Source organism: Mobula hypostoma, chromosome 6 (assembly GCF_963921235.1).
Source record: "Mobula hypostoma chromosome 6, sMobHyp1.1, whole genome shotgun sequence".
In the NCBI taxonomy this organism is placed as follows: Eukaryota; Metazoa; Chordata; class Chondrichthyes; order Myliobatiformes; family Myliobatidae; genus Mobula; species Mobula hypostoma.
Genome location: NC_086102.1, coordinates 78,693,419 through 78,720,136, shown reverse-complemented (window position 1 = coordinate 78,720,136; position 26,718 = coordinate 78,693,419). Strand labels below are relative to the sequence as shown.

General features: G+C 39.3%; 1 protein-coding gene across 1 annotated transcript in view; it reads right to left on the bottom strand.

The window, feature by feature from the left end:
* Nucleotides 1–247: 247 nt before the first annotated feature.
* The window catches only part of syap1 (synapse associated protein 1), a 156,255-nt gene continuing 129,784 nt past the window's right edge, over nt 248–26,718 (bottom strand). Inside the window, exons 3-10 of the mRNA XM_063052527.1 lie at nt 22,978–23,096; nt 21,735–21,801; nt 19,698–19,771; nt 18,452–18,591; nt 15,069–15,217; nt 8,584–8,642; nt 8,300–8,441; nt 248–4,019 (exon numbers count right to left, since the gene is read on the bottom strand). Coding sequence (XP_062908597.1) covers nt 3,883–4,019; nt 8,300–8,441; nt 8,584–8,642; nt 15,069–15,217; nt 18,452–18,591; nt 19,698–19,771; nt 21,735–21,801; nt 22,978–23,096 — 887 coding nt within the window. The 3' untranslated portion in view covers nt 248–3,882. The remainder of the gene's footprint in view (nt 4,020–8,299; nt 8,442–8,583; nt 8,643–15,068; nt 15,218–18,451; nt 18,592–19,697; nt 19,772–21,734; nt 21,802–22,977; nt 23,097–26,718) is intronic.

Here is a 26,718-nt window from a genome sequence, read left to right as displayed (position 1 = left end):
GGTAAGAGTGACCATAATATGGTGGAATTCTTCATTAAGATGGAGAGTGACATAGTTAATTCAGAAACAAAGGTTCTGAACTTAAAGAGGGGTAACTTTGAAGGTATGAGACGTGAATTTGCTAAGATAGACTGGCAAATGACACTTAAAGGATTGACGGTGGATATGCAATGGCAAGCATTTAAAGATTGCATGGATGAACTACAACAATTGTTCATCCCAGTTTGGCAAAAGAATAAATCAAGGAAGGTAGTGCACCCGTGGCTGACAAGACAAATTAGGGATAGTATCAATTCCAAAGAAGAAGCATACAAATTAGCCAGAAAAAGAGGCTCACCTGAGGACTGGGAGAAATTCAGAGTTCAGCAGAGGAGGACAAAGGGCTTAATTAGGAAGGGGAAAAAAGATTATGAGAGAAAACTGGCAGGGAACATAAAAACTGACTGTAAAAGCTTTTATAGATATGTAAAAAGGAAAAGACTGGTAAAGACAAATGTAGGTCCCCTACACACAGAAACAGGTGAATTGATTATGGGGAGCAAGGACATGGCAGACCAATTGAATAACTACTTTGGTTCTGTCTTCACTAAGGAGGACATAAATAATCTTCCCGAAATAGTAGGGGACAGAGGGTCCAGTGAGATGGAGGAACTGAGCGAAATACATGTTAGTAGGGAAGTGGTGTTAGGTAAATTGAAGGGATTGAAGGCAGATAAATCCCCAGGGCCAGATGGTCTGCATCCCAGAGTGCTTAAGGAAGTAGCCCAAGAAATAGTGGATGCATTAGTGATAATTTTTCAAAACTCGTTAGATTCTGGACTAGTTCCTGAGGATTGGAGGGTGGCTAATGTAACCTCACTTTTTAAAAAAGGAGGGAGAGAGAAACCGGGGAATTATAGACCGGTTAGCCTAACGTTGGTGGTGGGGAAACTGCTGGAGTCAGTTATCAAAGATGTGATAACAGCACATTTGGAAAGCGGTGAAATCATCGGACAAAGCATGGATTTGTGAAAGGAAAATCATGCCTGACGAATCTCATAGAATTTTTTGAGGATGTAACTAGTAGAGTGGATAGGGGAGAACCAGTGGATGTGGTATATTTGGATTTTCAAAAGGCTTTTGACAAGGTCCCACACAGGAGATTAGTGTGCAAACTTAAAGCACACAGTATTGGGGGTAAGGTATTGATGTGGATTTGGAATTGGTTAGCAGACAGGAAGCAAAGAGTGGGAATAAACGGGACCTTTTCAGAATGGCAGGCAGTGACTAGTGGGGTACCGCAAGGCTCAGTGCTGGGACCCCAGTTGTTTACAATATATATTAATGACTTGGATGAGGGAATTAAATGCAGCATCTCCAAGTTTGCAGATGACACGAAGCTGGGTGGCAGTGTTAGCTGTGAGGAGGATGCTAAGAGGATGCAGGGTGACTTGGATAGGTTGGGTGAGTGGGTAAATTCATGGCAGATGCAATTTAATGTGGATAAATGTGAAGTTATCCACTTTGGTGGCAAAAATAGGAAAACAGATTATTATCTGAATGGTGGCCGATTAGGAAAAGGGGAGGTGCAACGAGACCTGGGTGTCATTATACACCAGTCATTGAAAGTGGGCATGCAGGTACAGCAGGCGGTGAAAAAGGCAAATGGTATGCTGGCATTTATCGTGAGAGGATTCGAGTACAGGAGCAGGGAGGTACTACTGCAGTTGTACAAGGCCTTGCTGAGACCACACCTGGAGTATTGTGCGCAGTTTTGGTCCCCTAATCTGAGGAAAGACATCCTTGCCATAGAGGGAGTACAAAGAATGTTCACCAGATTGATTCCTGGGATGGCAGGACTTTCATAAGAAGAAAGACTGGATGAACTAGGCTTGTACTCGTTGGAATTTAGAAGATTGAGGGGGGATCTGATTGAAACGTATAAAATCCTAAAGGGATTGGACAGGCTAGATGCAAGAAGATTGTTCCCGATATTGGGGAAGTCCAGAACAAGGGGTCACAGTTTGAGGATAAGGGGGAAGCCTTTTAGGACTGAGATTAGGAAAAACTTCTTCACACAGAGAGTGGTGAATCTGTGGAATTCTCTGCCACAGGAAACAGTTGAGGCCAGTTCATTGGCTATATTTAAGAGGGAGTTAGATATGGCCCTTGTGGCTACGGGGATCAGGGGGTATGGAGGGAAGGCTGGTGCAGGGTTTCCAGTTGGATGATCAGCCATGATCATAATAAATGGCGGTGCAGGCTCGAAGGGCCGAATGGCCTACTCCTGCACCTGTTTTCTATGTTTCTATGTCTAACGGCCAATAAATGCACGTGACTGATGCTAGTTAGAAACTGGCAACAGTCTCCGGTCCCAATTAAATGAAGAGTATCCCAGCTACTTTTTCAATTAGCTTTTGTTCTTTAAGTGTTGTTTCAAATAAGTAGCTGTCCCGATTAACTGATGGCCCAGTTAACTGAAATTCACTGGACTGGCAAATTTAACATGTTATTTGCATATTGATGGACTTATTTCAAATATATTTCTTCAGAATTTTCTTTTATTTTCATGTTTGCATTTTATCCCATTGTAAAGCACTTAGAACTACATTGTCCGTATTTGTTATTATCATAATGAAATGCAAGAAATAAAAGAAAACCAATTATTAAGCCTCCACTTAGCTTGGGAGTAAAACTTTGTACAACTTGTAAGTAAATTAAGCTTTTATTAAAGCCTTAAAGTGTTGTGATGAAACTAAAAATGCATTTTACTGAAACACAAAAGACCTAGTTATTCAATATACAAACCAGGCTGAAAGACAATGCAGATACGATCTCTGAGTGATAACAAGTCATTTACCTACTTTAAATCTCTTCAATTCTAGAGTTCATCAGAAAGGTGGGAGTTCAATGCAGAAAATGGTAATAAATTGTTGCTGTAGACTTGATGTTCGAATGTGCATGTTCAGTGTTATGCACTGAAGGCATAAACCTTGGGAGTAGAGAACTATTAAAATGAGCATAAATGTTTTAATCATTAACAGTTTTCAGAATCAACATGAATACAGGATTTGACTTATTTCACAAAAATATAAATGCCAAAGCAAAATATAAATATATCTACATTTCCAGCATTTGAAGTCTGGTGACTAATATTTCTTGACAAAATGTAATTACATATAATTACGCAAACTTCTGCAATGTTTTATGAAGTTTTAAAATTTATGTCCAAACCCAATTCTCAACCAAAAAACAAATCCCCGAAGAATCGGGATTGCTATTTAATAAACATAAGCATTATGGAAATATACCTGTTTATCAAGTTTTATTCCATAAAAACTGAAATCTGTTTCATTTTATTAATCCATATGCAAAGCAGTCAATTTTGATTATTTTGGAAATAGTCTGATTTAATTCTGCAAAAAAAAACTTAAGACCAAACAGTTGCTTGTAATGAGTACAGTTGAATTAAATCAAGTCCATAACTAATTTGTTAAGGAAGTTATCTAACTTTTATCATCTAATTAGGACTGAAATAAGAGAAATAATGAAACCCTATGCATACTTAATTTTACTTGGCAGATATTTTATATTTAGCTACAGGTTACTATTACACCTGCATGGAATGCATTAAGTGGTATTAATGGTTGGTATAAACACAGAATGCATAAACTTCTCTAATTAGAAATTCAACCTTTCTCATCTGCCTTGAGAATATAAAAAAGTAGATCACTCTGGATTATGGAGAATCATACGACAAGTCCCATTTTACTCATAATGATTTCCACAAATTAGTGTAAAAGTTATCTTCTCAGATGACTTTGTGTGAAGAAAATTCTAAATTATACCAGTCCTGTCAAGATTTGTACCAGTGAGAGTACTGGAGTGTAGCACTGTCCAAATTCAACCATTAGATTGCAAAAGTTCTTCTATCTCCTTCTCCCAATGTTCATCTGTTTTTCCTGAATCAGCTACCACCTCATAATCTTGAAGTTCCTCTTGAAGTTCCTTCTGCAGTTCCTCTTCCCAGTCAGCAGGTGCTATTGGGAAAAATGTTTCTGTTACAATGGATATATTTATTAAAAATGCACAATCAGGAACAATGTTTCTCAAATAACCATTCACAGTAGCTTTTAGCAGAAGTAACCCCTGAAAACAAGAAAACAAAAATCACAACACAAATAGAATTGAGTGCAGGAACAGGCCAACAGACCCCAAAGCCTGCTCAGCACATGACTGATCCAAACATAATCTTGACTCCTTGATTCCATATGCTCTCAGCACCTTTTCATCTCTCTACTCACCAGCAATCACCTCTGCCTTAAAAATGCTCAAAGGCTTTCTTCTGCTGCTCAAAAACTCATGACCTTAAGTCAAAAATTTCATTCATTTGTCTTAAATGGGTGATCCTTATTTTTAAATAGACTTAATTATAGATTGTTCTTACTCCCATCACTTGCTATATATTATCAACCAAATACCTCCTCTATTTCTATTAGCTACACCAGTATGTTACCTCTCAGAACATTCTTGTTTATTTCCCTTTTGATTCCACATCTGATGGAATACCTCATGGAAATTCAAGTTTAGTACACCCTTTTATCTGCAGCCAATAATGTTTTCAAGAAACTCCAATAAATTAGTCAAGTGTGATTTAACTTTCACAAAGCCACGTCCACTTTGTCCGGTTACCTTGATTATTTTTTTTAAAGCGCACTATTATAATATGTTTAATAATAGCTTCTAAGACTTCTCCCATAATAGATGTCAAGCAATCTGGCCTAATCTCAGTGCTAGAGCAGCTAAATCAAACTAACATGTCAAAGGTTAAGAATTGGATATTCTGTTATTCATATCCCATTTACAGTATGAGATCATTGTCCTCTTTAATCTGTGTTCTATATTGATTAGTAAACTGTATATGTTGCCCGGAATGACTGCAAAAAAAAAGTCAGAATAATCTAACAATAACAATTGTGTTTACCATAGAACTACTAAACCGTAGTTAAAACTCCACATTAAAGCGGCTTAAAATTAGGTTAATCAGATCTAAAACAGAATGCTTTAAACTGTAAAAGATCTTTGGTTTAAATAAATTATTTAAATAAATAATGAATTACGTGATAGTCACAAAGTGTAAGAAACCAAGCTTGTGGTTGAACACGCTAATGAAAAGGTAATTCTAGATTGGCTGTCATGTAATGAACCAGATTTGCTTGGGGAGCAAAAGAAGAGAAAGACAAAATATGAAGGTAAGCTAGTCAATAATAAAAAAAGAGGATAGCAAAAGATTTTTCAGATTTTTAAAGAGTAAAAGAGAGGGAAGAATGGACATTGAACCATTGGGAAATGACACAGGAGAGGTAGTAACGGGGGAATGAAGAAATGATGGATGAACTGAATAAATACATTGCGTCAGTCTTCACAGTAAAGACACTCAGTATGCCAGAAATTAGAGTTGTCAGGAAGCAGAAATGAGTGTAGTCGATATTACTAAGAAGGTATTTGAGAACGTGAAAGATCTAAAATTAAATAAGTTGTCTGGACCAGACTGTTTACAACCCAGGGCTCTGAAAGAGAGACGAAGAGATTGTGGAGACATTTCAAGAGTCACCAGATTCTGGAAAGCTTCTGGAGGACTGGAAAATTGCAAATGTCATTCTATTCTTTAAGACTGGAGAGAGGCAGAACAAAGGAAATTTAGGGCAGTTAGTCTGACTTTAATGGTTGGCAAGATGTTACGAGTCCATTATTAAAAAGTACACTTCGGGTATTTGGAGGCACACAATGAAATAGGCCGAAATCAGCATGGTTTCCTGAAGGGGAAATCTTGCCTGGTAAATTGATTGGAATTCTTTGAGGAAATAACAGGCAGAACAGCCAAAGGAGAGTTGGTGGTTGTTGATTACTTGGATTTTCAGAAGAGCTTTGACAAGATGCCACATGTGAGGCTGCTAAACAAGATAAGAGCCCATGGCATTACAAGAAAGAGACTAGCATGGAAAGAAGTTTTTGGTTAGTTTCTGCTGACTAGTGGTGTCCATAAGGGTGGAACACTTCTTTTCATGTTATATGTCAATGATTTGGATAATGGAATTAATAGCTTTGTGGTCAAGTTTGCAGATGATACAAAGATAGATGGAAGAGCAGGTAGTGTTGAGGAAGCAAGGAGATTGCAGAAAAACTTGAAGAAGATTATGAGAATGGGTAAAGGAGAGGCAGACGAAATACTGTATAGGGAAGTGTATGGTCATGCATGTTGGTAGAAGAAATAAAAACATACTCTTTTCTAAATGAGAAGAAAATTTAGAGACCAAAGGGACTTGGGAGTCCTCATGCAAGATTTCCTAAAGGTTAACTTGCACATTAAGTTGGTAGCAAGGAAGGCAAGTGCAATGTTAGCTCCTATCCAGAGGACTAGAATATAGAACATAGAGCATAGAATAGTAAAGCACAGTACAGGCCCTTCGGCCCACAATGTTGTGCCGACCCTCAAACCCTGCCTCCCATATAAGCCCCCACCTTAAATTCCTCCATATACCTGTCTAGTAGTCTCTTAAACTTCACTAGTGTATCTGCCTCCACCACTAACTCAGGCAGTGCATTCTACGCACCAACCACTCTCTGAGTAAAAAACCTTCCTCTAATATCCCCCTTGAACTTCCCACCCCTTACCTTAAAGCCATGTCCTCTTGCATTGAGCAGTGGTGCCCTGGAGAAGAGGTGCTGGCTATCCACTCTATCTATTCCTCTTATTATCTTGTACACCTTTATCATGTCTCCTCTCATCCTCCTTCTCTCCAAAGAGTAAAGCCCTAGCTCCTTTAATCTCTGATCATAATGCATACTTTCTAAACCAGGCAGCACCCTGGTAAATCTCCTCTTTACCCTTTCCAATGCTTCCACATCCTTCCTATAGCGAGGTGACCAGAACTGGACACAGTACTCCAAGTGTGGCCTAACCAGAGTTTTATAGAGCTGCATCATTACATTGTGACTCTTAAACTCTATCCCTCAACTTATGAAAGCTAACACCCCATAAGCTTTCTTAACTACCCTATCCACCTGTGAGTCAACTTTCAGGGATCTGTGGACATGTACCCCGAGATCCCTCTGCTCCTCCACACCACCAAGTATCCTGCCATTTACTTTGTACTCTGCCTTGGAGTTTGTCCTTCCAAAGTGTACCACCTCACACTTCTCTGGGTTGAACTCCATCTGCCACTTCTCAGCCCACTTCTGCATCCTATCAATGTCTCTCTGCAATCTTTGACAATCCTCTACACTATCTACAACACCACCAACCTTTGTGTCGTCTGCAAACTTGCCAGCCCACCCTTCTACCCCCACATCCAGGTCGTTAATAAAAATCACGAAAAGTAGAGGTCCCAGAACAGATCCTTGTGGGACACCACTAGTCACAATCCTCCAATCTGAATGTACTCCCTCCACCACAACCCTCTGCCTTCTGCAGGCAAGCCAATTCTGAATCCACCTGGCCAAACTTCCCTGGATCTCATGCCTTCTAACTTTCTGAATAAGCCTACCATGTGGAACCTTGTCATAAAAACCTTGTATAAAAACAAGAATGTAATCCTGGGGCTTTATAAGGCGATTGCCAGACCACATTTGGAGTATCATGAGTGGTTTTGGGCCCCAAATCTAAGAAAGGATGTGCTGGAATTGGGGACAGTCCAGAGGTTTACGATAGCTATCCCAGGATTAAAGGCTAAATGTGTGAGGAGCATTTGATAGGTCTGGGCCTGTGCTTGCTGGAGCTTAAAACACTGAGGGGTGGGGGATGTAACTGAAACCTATCGAATATTGAAAGATCCAGATAGAGTGGACATTTCCTATAGTGGGAAAGTGTCGGACCAGAGGGCACAGCCTTGGAATTGAAGGACGTTCCTTTACAACAGCAATGAGCAGGAACTTGTTTAGACAGTGGGTGGTGGTGAGTCTGTGGGATTATATAGCAGTGGAGGCCGTGTCATTGGATATATTTAAAGTGGAGAATAGGCTCTTGATTAATCAAAGGTTACAGGGAGAAGGCAGGAGAATAAGGTTGAGAGGGATAATAAATCATGATTGAGTGGCAAAGCAGACATGATGGGATGAATGGCATAATTCTACTCCTATATCTTTTGGTCAAAGTCTGGGAAATTCTATTAGAATTGCATCATATACTAGTTGTATTTTTATTTAACAATGACAAAATATCGTACAGACTAGATAAAAAACCTCATTTCTTCAGTATTTTGACGAATAATGTTGAAATGAAATGTCAGGCTGTAACTGCTATTACATTTGAATAACTCACTCTCTTTTGAATCACCATCCTTCTTATCTAACACCAACTGCTTAATTTCATTCCGTAGATCCTCTTGGTTTAAATTGCACCCATCATATGCATCACTAATAAATTCTGTAGCACCTGGACTTGTAGAAATTTCTTCCTCCTCCTGAAAATAAAATCAAGAAATAATTTTTTGTTGTAGAATTTTATTTCCTGAATAGAAATAAGAACAAATGCTACAATACTGCCCAAACAAAACTTAAGTACTTAGTGGAGTAATAAGCTATTAACACTGAAATATAAATTACCTCTGGAGATTCTGTCTGAGTTTTGATAGGAAATGGTGGTGTTTTTGACCGTATTGTTTCTGAAAAAGATAACATTGTTATAAAGCATTTTTTCCTAATAATAAATATAAATAATATAATAGTCTGTTTGACAATTCAATGCAAGAGGTAAAATATGTTTACTTATTGCATTTTTCCTTGAGGAGGTACATGGGGACTAAGCCTAAAACTAAATGGCATCAAAGTATAGTCAATTTGCCATGCTTTGAAAATTTAGCAAACCTAAGCCAAATTAATCCGTTTTACAAAATTAATGGCAATTATATTTTATTAATTGTGGCTTGTTATTATTTGAAATTCTTGATTGATTTTAGTATGTTTTACAAATTTTGAAATAGGGCCATTAGGTATAAATATGATACTTTAAAATTGACTTTAAACATCATCCCTTTTAAAACAGGTAAAGGCTGAGGAACTCAGTAGGCCAAGCAGCATCTGTGGGGAGAGGGCATAGGAAGGGAATAGAGTCATCGCAATACCACACAGAAGCCCTTCAGCCCATCTAGCCTGTGTCAGCTGGGTTTTCTGCTTAGTCCCATCAACCTTCACCTGGACCATAGTCTTTCACACGTGTCTCATTCACATACCTATCCAAACATCTCTTATGTAAGTGAATGGGAATCACCACTTCCATTGGCAGATCATTCCACACTGGCACCACCTTCTGAGTTACTCCTTAGATTCTCCTTAAACCTATAACCTTCCACCCTACGCCTATGCCCTTTAGTTCTTGTCTCACCCAACAACAGAGAAAAAAGCCTGCATGCATTCACTCTATCTATACCCATCATAATTTTGTATGCCTCTATAAGATCTCCTCTCATTCTCCTGCACTCCAGAGAATAACGTTCTAACTTATTCAACCAAACCGTGTAACTCAGGTCCTCAAGTCCCAGCAATATCCACGTAAATATTTTCTGCACTCCTTTGAGCTTATTTATATCCTTCCTTAGGTAGGTGATCAGAATTGCATATAATACTCAAAATCTGACCTCACCAATGTCTTACACAATGTCAACATAACATCTCAGCTCCTGTATTCAAGACTCTGTTTAAGAAAGTAATGTGCCTAAAGCTCTCTATCTACCTGTGATGCCATTTTCAAGGAATTATGGATCTATACTCCCAGGCTCCTTTGTTCTACTGCATATCTCAGTGCTCTACCATTCACTGTGTATGCTTTACCCCAATATATTCCAAAACCTCACACTTGTCTGCAGTAAATTCCATCTGCCAATTTTCAGCCCATTTACCATCTGCTCCAAATCATATTTCAAGCTTTGATAACCTTCTCACTGCGCACTGTGCCCAAGAGCTGGGTGTCATCTACAAATTTACTGTTGCAGTTTACCACATTATCATCTAAATCATTAATATAGATGATAAACAAGAGCAAACCTAACACCAATCCCTGCAGCACACCATATGGCTCAGGCCTCTAATCAGAGAGACAACACTGGCTTTTTCCGCTAAGCCAACATTAAGCCAACATTGAGGTTTTGGGTCGAGACTCTGCAGAAGGGCAAAGAGCAGTTTTTAGCTCTGCATTCCATCATCTGCAACCTTCTGTGTCTCTCCTTACAAAGGATATCTACTGGGTGAACTCTCACAAGGCGTCAGGCCCTAATGGTGTAGCTGACAGGATAGTAAAACCTGTGCCATCCAACTGGCTGTAATGTTCAAAGACATCTGCAACCTCTCACTGCTGCAGCTGGAGGTTCTTACCTGCTTCAAAAGGGCATCAATCATACCTGTGCCCAACAAGAGCAGGGTGAGCTGTCTCAAAGGCTATTTCTAGGTAGCACTCAGATCAACCATGATGAAGTGCTTTGAGAGGATGGTGATGTCTTGAATTAACTCCTGCCTGAGGAAGGACCTGGACCTGCTGCAATTTGTCTATTACCACAACAGGTCGACAGCAATCTCACTGGCTTTCCACTTTGCCTTGGACCATCCAGCAACAGCAATACTTCGTCAGGCTGCTGTTTGCTGATTACAGCTCTGTGTTCAACACCATCAACTCCTCAGTACTAAGCAACAAACTTCAAAACTTAGGACTCTGTACCTCCCTCTGCAATAGGATCATTGACTCAAGATGGGGCCATTAAGGGGCAACTGTACGCAGCTCTGATGTGAATTATCAAATATTCCCATTTAGCTGAAATCCACACTCGCATACGTGGATGCTTCAGTAAGCAGGAACATTTTAAGATGTTTAAAAAAAATCTATCGATAAGTAAAGTCGACGAACCTCAGACAGCGGACTTGGATCACAGGTGCAGTTCCCCTTTAAGAAAGTGGAAGCGGGGGCACTGCGCTGGTTTACAAGTTCAATTGAAATGCAGAGGCTTTAGACTTCTACTCCCAACTATCCTGGTGGCAAATCCACAGTCGCTGGAAAATAAAATTAAAGACCTCAGAGCAAGATTGCTGTACCAGAGGGACATCAGAGACTGCTATGTACTATGCTTCACAGAAACATGGCTCATACTAGTCATTTCAGATGCAGCGCCGCAGCTCATTGGCTTCACCATTCTTCGCAAAGGCAGGACAGCTCAGTCTCTTAAAGGCAGTGGACGTACAGTATGCTTTATGATTAACTCATTGTGGTGCACAAATGTGGCAGTTCGGTTTCAGTCCTGCTGAACCGACCTGGAACATCCAGCAGTCAAATGTCATCCATCTTATCTGTTGAGTGTGTTCTGCCATCATCCTGGCAGCAGTGCACAGTCCACCTCAGACCAACATCAGACAGGCTCTGGAGGAGCTGAACAATGTAATCAGCAGACATGAAACTTTGCACCCTGATGCCTTCCTGGTCATTGTGGGAGATTTTCATGAGACCAGCTTGAAGAAGTCTCTGAACAACTATCACCAACATATCATCTGTGGAACCAGACCAGCCAACACACTTGACCACTGTTATACCACTACCAAGAACACTTACCGTCCCATCCCACACCCATACTTTGGAAAGTCCGATCACCTGATTGTACTTCTACTCCCAGCATAAAGGCAGAGACTAAAGTTTGCAGTACCAGTGGTGAGGACCAAGGGAGGGGGAGCAGCGCTTACAGGACTGCTTTGAGTTGGTGGACTGGACATATTCAGGGATTCATCTTCGAGTCTGAATGAATACGCCACCGTTGTCATCAGCTTCATCAAAACCAGTGTGGATGAGGGTATGCCTTTGTGAACATACTGGACATACCCAAACCGAAAGCCATGGATGAACCAGGAGATTCATAGTCTGCTGAGAGCTAGATCTGTAGCATTCAAGACCGGTGATCCAGAACTATACAAGAAGTCCTGGTATAACCTATGGAAAGCTGTCTTAAGAACGAAAAAACAATTCTGTTTGAGGATAGAGACGGAATTAGACGAACATCAACTCTGGCAGTGTTTGCAGGGTATTACTTTCTACAAGGAAAACCTAAACTCATGAATGACAATGATGCTTCACTGCCAGATGAGCTCAACGCCTTTTATGCATGCTTTGAAAGGAAGAATAAAACTACATCTGTAAGAATCCTGGCAGCAGCTGATGACCTATGATCTCTATCTTGGAGGCCGACATCAGAACATCTTTGAAGAATGTGAACCCGCACAAGGCATCTGGCCCTGATGGTGTTCCTGGTAGAGCTCGGATAATCTGTGCCAATCAACTCTCAGGAGTGTTCATGTTCATCTTCAATCTCTTACTGCAGCAGTTGGAGGTTCCCAACTGCTTCAAAAGGGCAACAATCATACCAGTGCCCAAGGACAGCAGGGTGAGCGGCCTCAATGACGATCACCTAGTGGCACTCTCATCTACTGTAAGGAAGTGCTTTGAGAAGTTGGTCATGGATAAAATCAACTCCTGTCTAAGCAAGGATCTGGACCCACTGCAATTTGCCTCTTGCTACAATAGGTCTACAGCAGATGTAATCTCACTGGCTCTGCATTCGGCCTTGGATCATCTGGACGTTAGTAATACTTATGTCTGGCTGCTATTCATTGACCACAGTTCATCATTCAACATGATCAGACTGCCAGTTCTAATCAAAAAGCTCCAAAACCTAGGCCTCTGTACCTCCTTCTGCAACTAGATCCTTAACTTCCTCACAGGGAGACCGCAGTCTGTGCGGATTGGAAATAAAATCTCCTCACTGTGTATTTGTGTGTTTCGCCTACTGCTCTACTCTGTCTACAGCCACGACTGTGTGGCTAGGCACAGCTCAAACACCATCTAAAAATTTGCCGACAACACAGAGACATACAGGAATGAGACTGATCAGCTGCTTGAGTGCTGTCACAGCAACAACCTTGCACTGAATGTCAGTAAGACAAAGGAATTGACTGTAGACTTCAGGAAGGGTAAGACAAAGGAACACACACTGTTTGGTATGGAGGCGACACTGCAAAGGATCAGAAAAAGCTGCAGAAAGTTGAAAGTAGCCTCCCCAGCATCAACGACACCTTCAAAAGGTGATGTCTCAAAAAGATGACATCCATCATTAAGGACCCCTATCATGCAGGACATGCCTTCTTCTCATTGCTTCCATCAAGGTGGTGGTACAGGAACCTGAAGCCACACACTCAATGTTTCAGGAACAGCTTTTCCCCTTCCATGATCAGATTTCTGAATGGACAATGAACCCATGATCACTTCTCAGGATTTATTTCCCCCTCTTTTTGCACTGCTTATTTATTTCTTATATATACCTATTGTAATTTGTTGTTTTTATTACAATATATGGCTGCTGCAAAACAACAAATTTCACGACGTACTGTATACCGGTGATATTAAACTGATTCTGACTTCCTCATTGGAAGACCAGTCAGTGGGGATTGGTAATAATATCTCCTCCTCACTAACAATCAACACAGGCACACCTCTAGAATGTATGCTCAGCCCACTGCTCCACTCACTCTACACTCATGACAATGTGGCTAGTTTTGGCTCAAACACCATTGTGAATTCGACAATGACAATACCACTGTTAGCAGAATCTCAGATGACAATGAGGTGGTGTACAGGAGTGAGAATATTTGGTTGGTTGAGTGGTGTTGCAATAACTTTGCACTCAGTGTCAGTAAAACCAATGAATTGACTGTGGACTTCAGGAAAGAGAAATTGGGAGAACACGCATAAGTCTCCATGAGGGATTAGCAGATTCAAGTTCCTTGGTGTCAACATCTCAAAGGATCTATCTTGAGCCCAACATATTGATGCGATCATAAAGGTGGTATGCCAGTGGCCATACTTAATTAGGAGCTTGAGATTTGGTCCGTCACCAAAACCTCTATCAAATTTCTACAGATGTACATTATGGGGCATTCTGATTGGTTGCAAAACCACTTAGTATGGAGGCTCCAATGCACAGGATTGTAAGAGGCTGCGGAACATTGTCGACTCAGCCAGCTCCATCCCAGACACAACACTCCTCAACATCAAGGAGGAGGAGGCATCCATTATTAAGGACCCTCACTTTATGGGACATACGCTCTTCTCATTATTACCACCACAAGTAAAGCACTGGAACCTGAAGACACACATGATGTTTTTTCTCTCCCACCATAAGATTTCCGAACACTACCTCACTGTTCCTCTCTGGCACTATTTATTTCTTATTATAACTTAATAGCCATTCTTTATGTCTTTCGCTGTACTACTGCCACAAACAACAAATTTCTCGATATATATCAGTGATAATAAACCAGATTCTGAATACAAACAGTTTACTGAGCAGCCAGCTGTAGGTCATTCAAACTGCACTTCACTAATTAGAAACCACTGAGGTGGGGAATGGAAGAGGGTGAAATATAATTTATCAAATTAATATGATTTAATAAATAAAAATAATATAATAATCTCTCAGAATATACAACAGTATTTAAAACCAATTAAATGTAGGTCTTGTAAATGACTACTTAGAAGGTTCCATTACAGGAAAACCTGGCACCCTATTTTAATTGAAAGCTAAATATAGTTTTGCTTCCTCCATCTCCACCACCAAAAAAAAAGGCTCAAATTAAGGAGTGTTGGAAATCAGGAAATCTCACTTGAAGACCAAGTTTAAAATGAAATTGAGAAAACATACTTGGAGAATACAAAATGGTGCAGAAATTACAGGCAACACACAAAACACTGTAAGAACTCAGCAGATCAGACAGCATCTGTAGAGGGAAATTGGTATATGTTTTAGGTATACTGGCCATCTTTTAAGTCCAACCGAAGGGTCTTGACCCAAAAAGTCAACTGTACATTTCCTTCCATAGATACTGCCTGACCTATTGAGTTCTCCCAGTATATTGTTTCAGATTCCAGCATTTACAGGTTCTACTTCAGATCCCAGCATCTTCAGTGCTTTGTGTGTTGCCTGTAATTTCTGCACCATTTTCTAACTGGGAAGCTAACTATATAAAAAATATAATTTGCTTAAGTTCTACAGATGACCCATTACCTGTCAAATGGGGATCATCTGTATTGCTGTCTTCTCTGTCCTCTTGGTCAACTGCCTGTTGTTGAGCAGCTAAAGCGGTAAGCTGTGCTGATTGTTTGATAAGTGACACTCTGTAAAAGTAGTTTCTCCAAAATACTTCTTCCTTCACTCTGGAATACAAGGTCACCAAAAATAAGTGCTATTTTAAACAGATTCAGTATATATTACAATCTTCAAAATGAATGCTTTGTAGACACCACCACCAAAGGAATATTTAATCACATCAAAATTAAGCAGAGTTAATATTTCTTAACATTTAAAAACGCAAACACGAGGAATTCTGCAGATGCTGGAAATTCAAGCAACACACATGAAAGTTGCTGGTGAACGCAGCAGGCCAGGCAGCTCTAGTTTGCCTATATAGATATTTCTTTTAAGAGGATTGTTCAACATCCCATTAAAGAAACTACTTAAAAATAACTGTTAAGTCACTTAGATTTCTCTTTTAATTGCATTTAATTTGTGAGACCTTGCAGCTTTCTAACAAAAGAGGTTCTGCACTGCTAAGGGGAACAGCTCTTGGATGACATATTGAATATTCTCAGCAAAGTCTGATTAGTGAATCATTACATTTGTAAAAAAAAAACACCTTCTCCAAACCCACATGTAGTCATGGCATCCATGTGGGCCCCAGCTATGCCTGCCTTTTCGTTGGCCAAGTGGAACAGACCATGTTCCTAGCCTTTATGGTAATGCTCCCCAACACTTTGTGATACATTGATGAATGCATTGATGCTGCTTCATGCACCCGGGCTGAACTTGCCAATTTCTTCATCTTTGCCTCCAACTTCCACCAAACCCTCAATTTCACTTGATCCATTACTGACCCCTCTCCTGCCATTCTCGATCTCTGTTTCCATCTCTGGAGACAGACTGCCTACTGATATCTTTTATAAACCTTCTGGATCTCAGTTACATCGACTATACTTCTTCCCACTCTGTTACTTGTAAAAATGCCATTCCCCTTTTTCAGTTCCATCGTCTCTGCTAAATGTTCCCAGGATGAGGCATTCCTTTCCAGAACATTAGAGATGTCCTCCTTCTTCAAAGAACAGGGTTTCCTTTCCTCCACCATTGATGCCTCATCTCCTCCATTTCCCAGATGTCTGCCTTTATTCCAGCTTCTTGTTGTCTTAACAGGGATAGAGTTCCTTTTGTCCTCAACTACTACTCAACAAGTCTTCAGATCCAGCACATCATTTGCCACAGCTTCCAACATCTTCAAAGGGATTATACCATCTTTTCCCACTCTCTGCTTTCCATAGGGATTGCTCCCTCTGTGATTCCCTTGTCCATTTGTCCTTTCTCATTGATCTCCCTTCTGACACTTACCCCTGCAAGCAGAAGTGCTACACCTGCTCTTTCACCTCCGCGCCCCCCCCCCATCACCATTCAGGGCCAGAACAGTCCTTCTGGGTGAAGCAACACTTCACCTGCAAGTCTGTCAGGGTCATCTACTATACTCAGTGATCTTCGTGTGGCCTCCTCTACATCGGTGAGACCCGCTATCAATTGAAGGACTACTTTGTTAAGCACCTTTGCACCATATGCAACAATCAGAATCTCCCAAAGTCCAATCCCCATTCGCATTCAGACATATTGGTCCATGGCTTCCTCTACTGCCAAGATGAGGCCATTCTCAGGTTGAAGGAGCAACACCTCATATTTTGTCTTAGTCCATCCTGGTAGCATGAACATCAATTTTACTAACTTTTGGTAATTTTTCCTCTTTCCCCCTTCCTCTTCTTCCATTCCCCATTTTGGCTCCTCTCTCACTTCTTCTAGTCTCCTTACCTGATAATCATCTCCCTCCACTGTCCCTTCTCTTCCCCTTTCACCCATGGTCCACTCTCCTCTCCTATCAGATTCTGATAAATTTATCAGTCCTTTAACATATTTATTATCAAAGTACATTATGTATTACCTTGAAATTTATTTTCTCACAGGCATTTACAGGAATAAAATGAACTACAATAGTATTTACCAAAAAAAAACAACTGCTTCTGCTCTGCAGACTCTCCCACTTTGATAAAACCATGCCCAACCTATCAGGATGTTCTACACATTCACACTCCATCTTAATATATTAAGTGCTCTGCTGCAAATTTGCAATTCACCTTTCAAAATTAGTTAGCAGTAAAGAAAATTTCAATTTTAGCATTGTATATAACGTACATGTAGGAGGGTACAAGCTCTCCTCTACAATCACTCTGAGTACCGGTGCCCCACAAGGCTGTGTACTCAGCCCCCTGCTGTACTCACTGTACACCCATGATTGTGTGGCCAAGTTTCCATCAAACTCAATATATAAGTTTGCTGATGACACAGCAATTGTAGGCCATATCTCGGGTAATGATGAGTTTGAGTACAGAGAGGAAATTAAGAACCTGGTGGCATGGTGCGAAGACAATAACCTATCCCTCAATGTCAGCAAGACGAAGGAATTGGTTGTTGACTTCAGAAGGAGTAGTGGACCGCACGACCCAATTTACATCGGTGGTGCGCAAGTGGAACAGGTCAAAAGTTTTAAGTTCCTTGGGGTCAATATCACAAATGACCTGACTTGGTCCAACCAAGTAGAGCTCACTGCCAAGAAGGCCCACCAGCGCCTTTACTTCCTGAGAAAACTAAAGAAATTTGGCCTGTCCCCTAAAACCCTCACTAATTTTTATAGATGCACGTAGAAAGCATTCTTCTCGGGTGCATCACAACCCGGTATGGAAGTTGTCCTGTCCAAGACCGAAAGAAGCTGCAGAAGCTCGTGAACAAGGCGCAGCACATCACACAAACCAATCTTCCGTCCGTGGACTCACTTTACACCGCACTCTGTCGGATGCAGTGCTGCCAGGATAATCAAGGACACGACCCACGCAGCCAACACACTTTTCGTCCCTCTTCCCTCCAGGAGAAGGTTCAGGAGCTTGAAGACTCATATGGCCAGATTGGGGAACAGCTTCCTTCCAATTGTGATAAGACTGCTGAACGGATCCTGACCCAGATCTGGGCCGTACCCTCCAAATATCCAGACCTGCTTCTCGGTTTTTTTGCACTACCTTACTTCCCATTTTTCTATTTTCTATTTATGATTTATAATTTAAATTTTTAATATTTACTAATTTTAACTATTTTTAATATTTAATATTTGTAATCCAGGGAGTGTGAAGTGCAGAATCAAATATCGCTGTGATGATTGTACGTTCTAGTACCAATTGTTTGGCAACAATAAAGTATAAAGTATCTTACTAGTCCCAAGTTAGATTTTATTAAAAGACAAAACAATAATTTTGTTTAGCCTTCGCTTTGTTCTGGCATTTTTGTTTAACATAGGAAAGTGCAGAACTTACAACTTTGGAACAAGATCAAATCGCATTCTGTTTAGGAGTTCATCTTCCTGAAGCATTACAGCAGCAACCGGATACATCTGATCAAAGTCAAAATTAAATTGGACTCCTGCTGGAGGGTCTCGCAGAAAATTTCTCCTCTCCTGGGAACACAACCAGTTTACCTTTTCAAGCACTATGTTTAAAAAAAACTTACTAGAGAACATGCATTAAGATTAATCAAGAACGTGGCTATAAATTACAACAGATTACTGAATAATATCCGAAGTAGTGCAGACTACTTTGCTGCTTGCTACATAGAGACATTGGAGACAGTGTGTGAAGGCAGTGTGCAGTCTAACAGTTAGTTGCTATTCTTGTTGGACATTGGTAATGTGGAATGCTGCAAGTCTGGTTCACTGGTTTATTAGCAGGACCAGTGGCAGGGGGAGCTGTGTGGCCTTGATCATAGCGAGGACTGGGCCTCAAGCCATGCTGTCACCTGTTTGTAGCAGTCTAGGAAATAGGCATTGGAATCAGTGCTAGAGATGGTGTGGCATGGGGCCCATGCTGGTGTCGGTGCTGTCCTTGAGTGTCTGCATGTATTGTATTTGACAGTAGACTGGTGCAACATTCACGGACTTGCACTTGGACTTTTTTTTGTGACTGAAATGTACTTCTGTCTTATGTGTGCTATATGTGACTGTTGGTACTGTGTTTTGCACCAGAATAACACTGTTTCGTATGGCTGGATTCATTGGTATTCACGTAAAGGTTAAATGACAATTAAACTTGAACTTAAAGTATAGGTATTCTAAACTTTAAAAATGCAGCACAAAAGATGTACAACTTCACTAGTAACACAAATCAGCACAAGATAATAAGAGCAACAAACACAAAAAATGCTGGTGAACTCAGCAGCCAGGCAGCATCTGATAATAAGATTTAAACAACATCTCAAAAAAGGAAAATATTGGCCGGGTATAAATTTCAAGCTATTTTATGAGAGGGACAAATTCAAAAATGGTGTATTTTATTTAATTGCCCAGTCCTAGGTCATGTAATTAATTCCCTAAGCAAAATGAAACCTTTTTTAAAAACTTGTTAAATCTTTTTCGTATATGGTAAAATTCTGATAATCCACATGTTCACTATTTGCTAAATTCTGAGCGTGGCAGATTAACAGAATTTTATTGTATGTTAAAGTCTTTGATCTTAAACATCATTTTACACAAATCCACCTAAGGATATTAGAGATAATCAGACATACTGCTGACAATGCTAAGATTTGCTGTTGAATAGTTTCTTCCTCACTGTATCCAACCCAAGGAGGTACTGCAGCATCTGTAAAAATCGAAGTACAGTTTACAATGGCATTTTATCTTATTAAAAAAAAATTATGCTTTAAGCTACCATCGTGAAATTTTTACTTTTACTAAAATTTATCATATGTATATAGAATTTCAGACTACATTTATACAACAACTTTAAACTTTTTGAAGTTTTTTGAGTTTGCAAGACAGTCTGCACAAAATCTGAGGGCTAATTCTCCTAACCATATCTCATCAATGTGGATACCCACAGAAACTTTCACTTTGCATAAATGATTCATGAACAAACATTTAATACAAGTAAATATATCAAAAACTTATTGATTGAGACTTTTCATAGAACAATGGGGTTTTTAGAATTTAGTTCCTAAAGTTTATGGAAAGTATTAGAACACTATGGAACAAAAAATGTGGTTTTCTCAGACAGCTGAAATCACTTAATCCATAAGACATAGGTGCAAAATTAGGCTAATCGGCCCATTGAGTTTGCTCCACCATTCCATCATGGCTGATTTATTATCCCTCTCAAACCCATTCTCCTGTCTTCTCCCCACAATCTTTGACACCCATACTAATCAACCTCCACTTTAAATATACCCAATGACTCAGCTTCCAAAGGCATAGATTCACCACTCTCTTGCCAAAGGAATTCCTCATCTCGGTTCTAAATGGACATCTCTCTATTCTGAGGCTGTGCCCTCTGGTCCTAGTCTCCTCTACTATAGAAAGCATACTCTCCACATGCATTCCATCTAGGCCTTTCAATATCTGATAGGTTTCAAAGAGATCCTCCCTCATTCTTCTAAATGCCAGCAAGTACAGACCCAGAGCATCGAACACTCTTCATACATCAACCCTTTCATTCCTGGCATAACTTTTGGGAACCTCCTCTGGACTCTCTCCAATGCCAGCATATTTTTTCTTAGATAAAGGCCCAAAACTGTTCACAATACTCCATATGCAGTCTGACCAATGCCTTATAAAGCCTCCATATTATAACCTTGCTCTTGCCTTCTAATTCTTCTGAACTGAATGCTAACATTGTATTTGCCTTTTCTACCACAGGCTCACCCTGCAAATTAACATTTAAGGAATTCTGCACGAGGACTCCCAAGTCTCTTTGCACCTCTGATTTCTGAATTTTTTCCCCTTTTAGAAAATAGTCTCTGGCTTTGTTCACTCTACCAAAGTGCATGATCATACACTACCCAATACTATATTTCATTTGCCACTTATTTGCCCATTCTCCTAATCTGGCTCCAGGAAGTATGCAGAAGGACTCAATTCATTGCACTGACTGCAATTTTGCCTTAACACCTACTGGTCCTTCCTCACAGTCTCACTACACTGCATCTGCTTGTATACCAACTGCCCCATCCTCTGACCTTTCACTTCAGTTCCAATTGCCCTGCCAAATGAGTTTAAACTCTCCCAACAGCTCTAGCAAACCTGCCCCAAGGATATCGGTCCCCCTTGAATTCAGATGTAACATATCCTTTTTGTACAGGTCAGATCTTCCCCAGAAGGGATCCCAATGATCCAGAAATCTGAAACCCCGCTCCCTGCATCATATTCATGCCAAATCATCCCGTTCTTACACTTACTGAAAGGTGCCACCGACAGCAATATTTTATGTAGATTTTTAATATTTCTTTACATTACTGGCTATTATCGGAATCACTGTCCTTTTCATAGCTAATAGCAAATTTGCAAATTCTTTAAAAGCATATTACATGAGATGATAGATGATAAGAATATCACAAGACCAAAGCAGTGGAAAGTGGAACATCTAAGTTAGTTTAGTGCACACTGGTGATTTTTTTTTTTTACGTACAATAAACTAAGATGCCTAGATAAAGAAAGGCTCAACACATTAAGGGCATACAGAATTTGAAAAGACCTTCAGGAGTTAAATATTTAATTTGTTAAGATGGAAGCTCATTAAAAAGTCACATAATATGAGAAAAGGAAAGCACCTGTTTTTTTTACAAGCTTTTCTTGCACAAACTTGTCTTGCTCTTTTTGGAAATCCCCAATGATAGTCTAAAATGTGAAAGCAAATGGTTACACATACACTTTGGCAAACAGTTGAACATGACACACTCGCTATCAGCAGAATAAAACTTAATCATGCACCCAGGAAATTCATCTTCATATATCAATGATGTGCTTCTTAAGTAACTTTTGTGAAACAAACAATCATCTTAAACATAAATAGATTTTATATTTAAATTGTAGCCATAACACAAAAGTTTTGATGCATATTAGATATCAACAACTTTGCAGTTGCAACTGAGAGTTGCATCAGTAAACAAGAATGAAATTCATGTCCTATCCACGTGAATAGATTCAGAATTAGCCATGAAATTATCTTTATGCAAGTTAGCATTCTTTTATAATAATGAAATGTTAAATAGGAAATTGTATCTAGTTTTATTTAAGTAATAGTTTTTGCTAGTTTAATATAATGCATGTAAAAAATAAGAGATTTCAGCAATCTTTGAAGTTGCTTTGAAATTTCTCTCAAGGTGAACAACATTTTTTAAACTGAAATCCTAAGGATGGCTTTATTTAAAGTCCTCTCTTGTGGTTAAAAGTAGATTGCTTATAGGAAGAGAAGACAAGAAAAGCAATTTTAATAAAACAAAAAATTCCAATTTTACCAATTTATGTAAAAATCATCAATGCTGCAAATGTAAACACACAAAAACATACAATAATTTGAAGGTAGGGGTAAGTGGAATGATTACATTCTATTGCACAAAGCTGTTGTACTGGTTCTTTTGAAAATGTTACATGCAATTGTAACAATACTTCCCAAGGGAAATCAAAGCATTATATTTACTCTTACTTCCTTGAAAGTAACAACTCTTCATAATTCCCAAATCTATGACATCTACCTTCTAGAAGGGCAGAAGATAGCTGCCCAGCCCACCTGTCTGATTTTAGATCTTCATTTACTTTGTGTCATTAGCTCTAAATCCATGAGCTTTCCAGCCAATAAACCCTGCAAACACCTTCACTCAGATACAACAGGGAGGCATGGCAGCGACTTTCCACCACCTTTTCTATGAACCATTGTGAATGGACAATATATTCTGGGTGTTCCAAATAAATTAAAAAAAACTTCAAACTGCAATAATCAATATAGTTTAGTACTTAACACCCATTTGCCCAATGTGGAAATGCACAAATGTCTTTCCATGGAAAAGTACAAACCTTGTCAATCATACCATCAATATTTCCTTCTTCCACAGATTTCTTTATAGTTTGTGCAGTCTCAACCACTGATTCAGATATCTTTTTTGTAGCAGCAGTGGCAAAACTGAACAGATAATCTGAATAGGATACAACAGAAGATATTTCAATTAAACTTTCCACATCTGTGATCAAACATAAATCTCAAGTCACTGAAGAGCTCAAAAAAGGCATTAATATTTCCACGGATTTTTACTGACAAAAATATCTATCAATAAAAAATCTGTGAAGAAAATTTAGATTTCCTATAAGTTTTCATCTCACAAATGGGAAACACCATATAAATCAGCTTAACTATAACAGCCAGCTCTTGCCTTGAATTTTTTGTATCTCCTTATGCAACTCTCAATATTTCTGCTAGCTTTAACCATTGGGCTGACAGAAAATGAGTAAACAAAGAACCTAAGTCCAGTAAACATTTGTGGAAATGAAGTTGCCCATATAACTATCGAACTGCCTTTCTCTTACAGGAGTGGTTTGGAAACTGGAAAATTAGTACATCAGGGTCTGTGGAATTGATGTCCCTCTCTCACCATCAATCAATGCTGCTGAAGACATCTTTGATCTTGTCCATTTGTTTTACTTACACCTTCTGTTTTTACTTTTACCTTCCACCTTACATGAATTACTTTTGTATTTCTTTGTATGCCTGCATCACATTTGTAAAATAACAAGTTTATCCTCGAGACACAAGACCTTAAGGGAATAAATTAATGTTATTTGATCTTGAACTGAATGATTGGTTGTACGTATGCATGAGAGTTTTGAGTGGTCTCAGCTCTAGGGCTCATCAATCTTTTCCCTTCTGTTCTTTTATAAAGTCCATCTATAATTAAGATATTTTGATCATCTGCACAGACCTGTAATTTTAAATCAGGATCTAGTATCAACTTTGATGTACACACTGTATATAATAAGTAGATTCCCATTTTAGCATTAATTTAATTAAATGGTAGTCTTTAATAAAACAATAATATTCCTGAATTTTACAACTGAAATATGGCATTGCTGTAACTAATTCCTTTTCCTACCTTGGACTGAACAGACTATACAAGTTATTAAGTTGGTTTATAAAGTTTAATAAACAAGATTTCTGAATACCTAACAACCAAACTAGACAACTACATTATCTAGTGGGATCAATCGGTTATCTGTTTCAGCAATATAACATATTGTGAATCGTGATTCTTCTTCCTTCTGTTCCTAGTCAGTCTCTCATAATTCAGGATAACTTGCTTCCATTCCAGTCCTGTAGACTCTGAGGTGCTTGATGAGGCCATTGAGTGATCTGCATATTGCTAAAGTGGAGGCAGAAGTTGCCTGATGAGCTAGGTAGGTGCATGTCTTCTGCCATTTACAGTACATTGAACCTGTTATGCTCTTTTTTTTTAAAACAAGATTCAGCCAACAATGCCCAGGAAATGGCAGGTATGATTAAGATTTTCATGGATGCTTTAAGAACATCATTGAACCACATGCCCATTCACCTGATCATCTCTTGCAATGATAGAGCTTTCAGCAAGCTTTGGGAATAAAATACTGGCACTTGATCAACATGGCCTGCAGAGTGGAGCCCACTGGACATGCTGAAGGTCTCCATGCTGGGGATGTTAGCCTGAGAGGGCACATTGATTGCAAAGCACTGTCTCCACAATATTCTCTAAATCCACTGACAGGATAAGCATTCAATGGGACACGATTACTTTCCCAACTCATTGTAACAATAATACTTTTGCATAGGAGAAAAGTGATTGTGACTTCTGACTTCGGTTACAACTGAAGCTTGCTCACAATATTCTCCACCAGTGTATCACGCAAATGAGAGCTTCCATACAGTGTTCTCCTGAATTTAAGCTTCCGCTAAGCTTGTGAACACATCAAATAGTGAATGGGTTGCCTCAGCCCTACATTTTCATTCATCATATGGCTGCAATGTTGACATTTTCTAATCCCATATTTAAGTTTGCTAACACCACCACTGTTGTTGGCTGAATCAAAGGTGGTGATGAATTGCTATATTGGAGGGAGATTGAAAATCTGGTTGAATGGTGCCACAACAACTTCTCAGTCAATGTTAGCAAAACCAAAGAGCTGATTATTGACTACATGAGGAAGAGACTGGAGGTCCACAACCCAGTCTTCATTAGGGGATCAGAGATCGACAGGGTCAATAACTTTAAATTCCTGGGCTTTAGCATTTCAGAGAATCTGTCCTGCGACCAGTATGTAATTATTATTACAAAGAAGGCACAGTAGTGCCTTTACTTTCTAAGAGGTTTGCATAAATTCAGCATGATATCTAAAATTTTGACCAACTTCTAATGGAGAGTATCCCAACAGGTTGCATCACGGTAAGGGATAGAAACACTGATGTCCAAGATCAGAAAGACCTACAAAAATTAGTGGATACAGACCAGTCCATCAAAGCAGCATCCATCATCAGAGATCCCTCACTATCCAGACCAATGTCCTCTTCTTGCTGTTGCCATCAGAAAGGAGGTATAGGAGCCTTAGAGCCCACACCACCAGGTTCAGGATCAGTTATTAACCCAAAACTGGCTTCTGAACTGGCATGGATAATTTTACTCACCTCAACAATGAACGTTCAAGGACTCTACAACACATGCTCTTAGTATTATTTACTTTTGTATTTGTCTGTGTTTTTTTACACATTGGTTGCTTGTCTGTCTTCGTGTGAGGTTTTTCATTGATTCTACTATATTTCTTTTTTTCTCCTTTGAGTGCCTGCAAGAATATGAATCTCAGGATACCATATGGTGACATATACATACCTCAATAATAAATTTTCTTCGAACTTTGTGTGACAAATCCTAATGTTTATGTTGAAATGAGAATTTATTTTAAGGAATATAAACAAACAAACCAAAAATATAATGTTTAAGTTTCTTTATAACATTTAAATATTTTGAAATCTAAAATGTTTTGGAAGAAAGTACTCTTTTCTAATAAATTCAGATTCAGAAAAAATGGAGTACACAACATATTTTGTAAGAGTAATCATACAGAAACCCAGCTGCAGCTTGGACAGCTATTTAACTTTGTTTATGCTCCATTCCATGAAACTGGCTGATAACCAACTTTTTAAAAATCTACAATACTCTCCATGCACAAGAGCCGAACCAGTAGATATTATTTTTTACCTTATGTCATAAAACTGAAGAGTGCCGATCATGTGAGCTAATGTCAGGTGACAGTATTGTTAACAACAACCAGCCACCTCCTGTTGATGACTGAGGAGCGAACTGATAGTGCAGTAATTAGCCAAAATGAATTTACCCAACGTTATGTGGGCAGAATATATCGGTGGGTAGGGGGGTGGTGTGAAGCACTTATGTTTCACTTTGTGATACCAGTGTCGTAGTTGTATTGGAAGCAGCTGACGAGAAACACAGCTGGCTCATAGGCACCTCTTCAGCATTCTGGCTGGCACCGGGGATTATCAGGCTTGTAACGGAGGTGAGTAAAAGGGAAAGTGGTGTGTAGCCAGAACCCAATACCTTAAAGTCAGAATTCTGCATCTGCAATGAAGTATAAGTAGGAGCTTTATGCTCCGTAAACAGAAAGGTATTAAGCACAGTTTGAGTTAAAAGAAGTTTATCATACCAGTCTGTATTGGTAACAATGACATAGATAAGAGATAAAATTCTACAAAAGGGAATTTAGGGAGTAGACAGTTGAAAA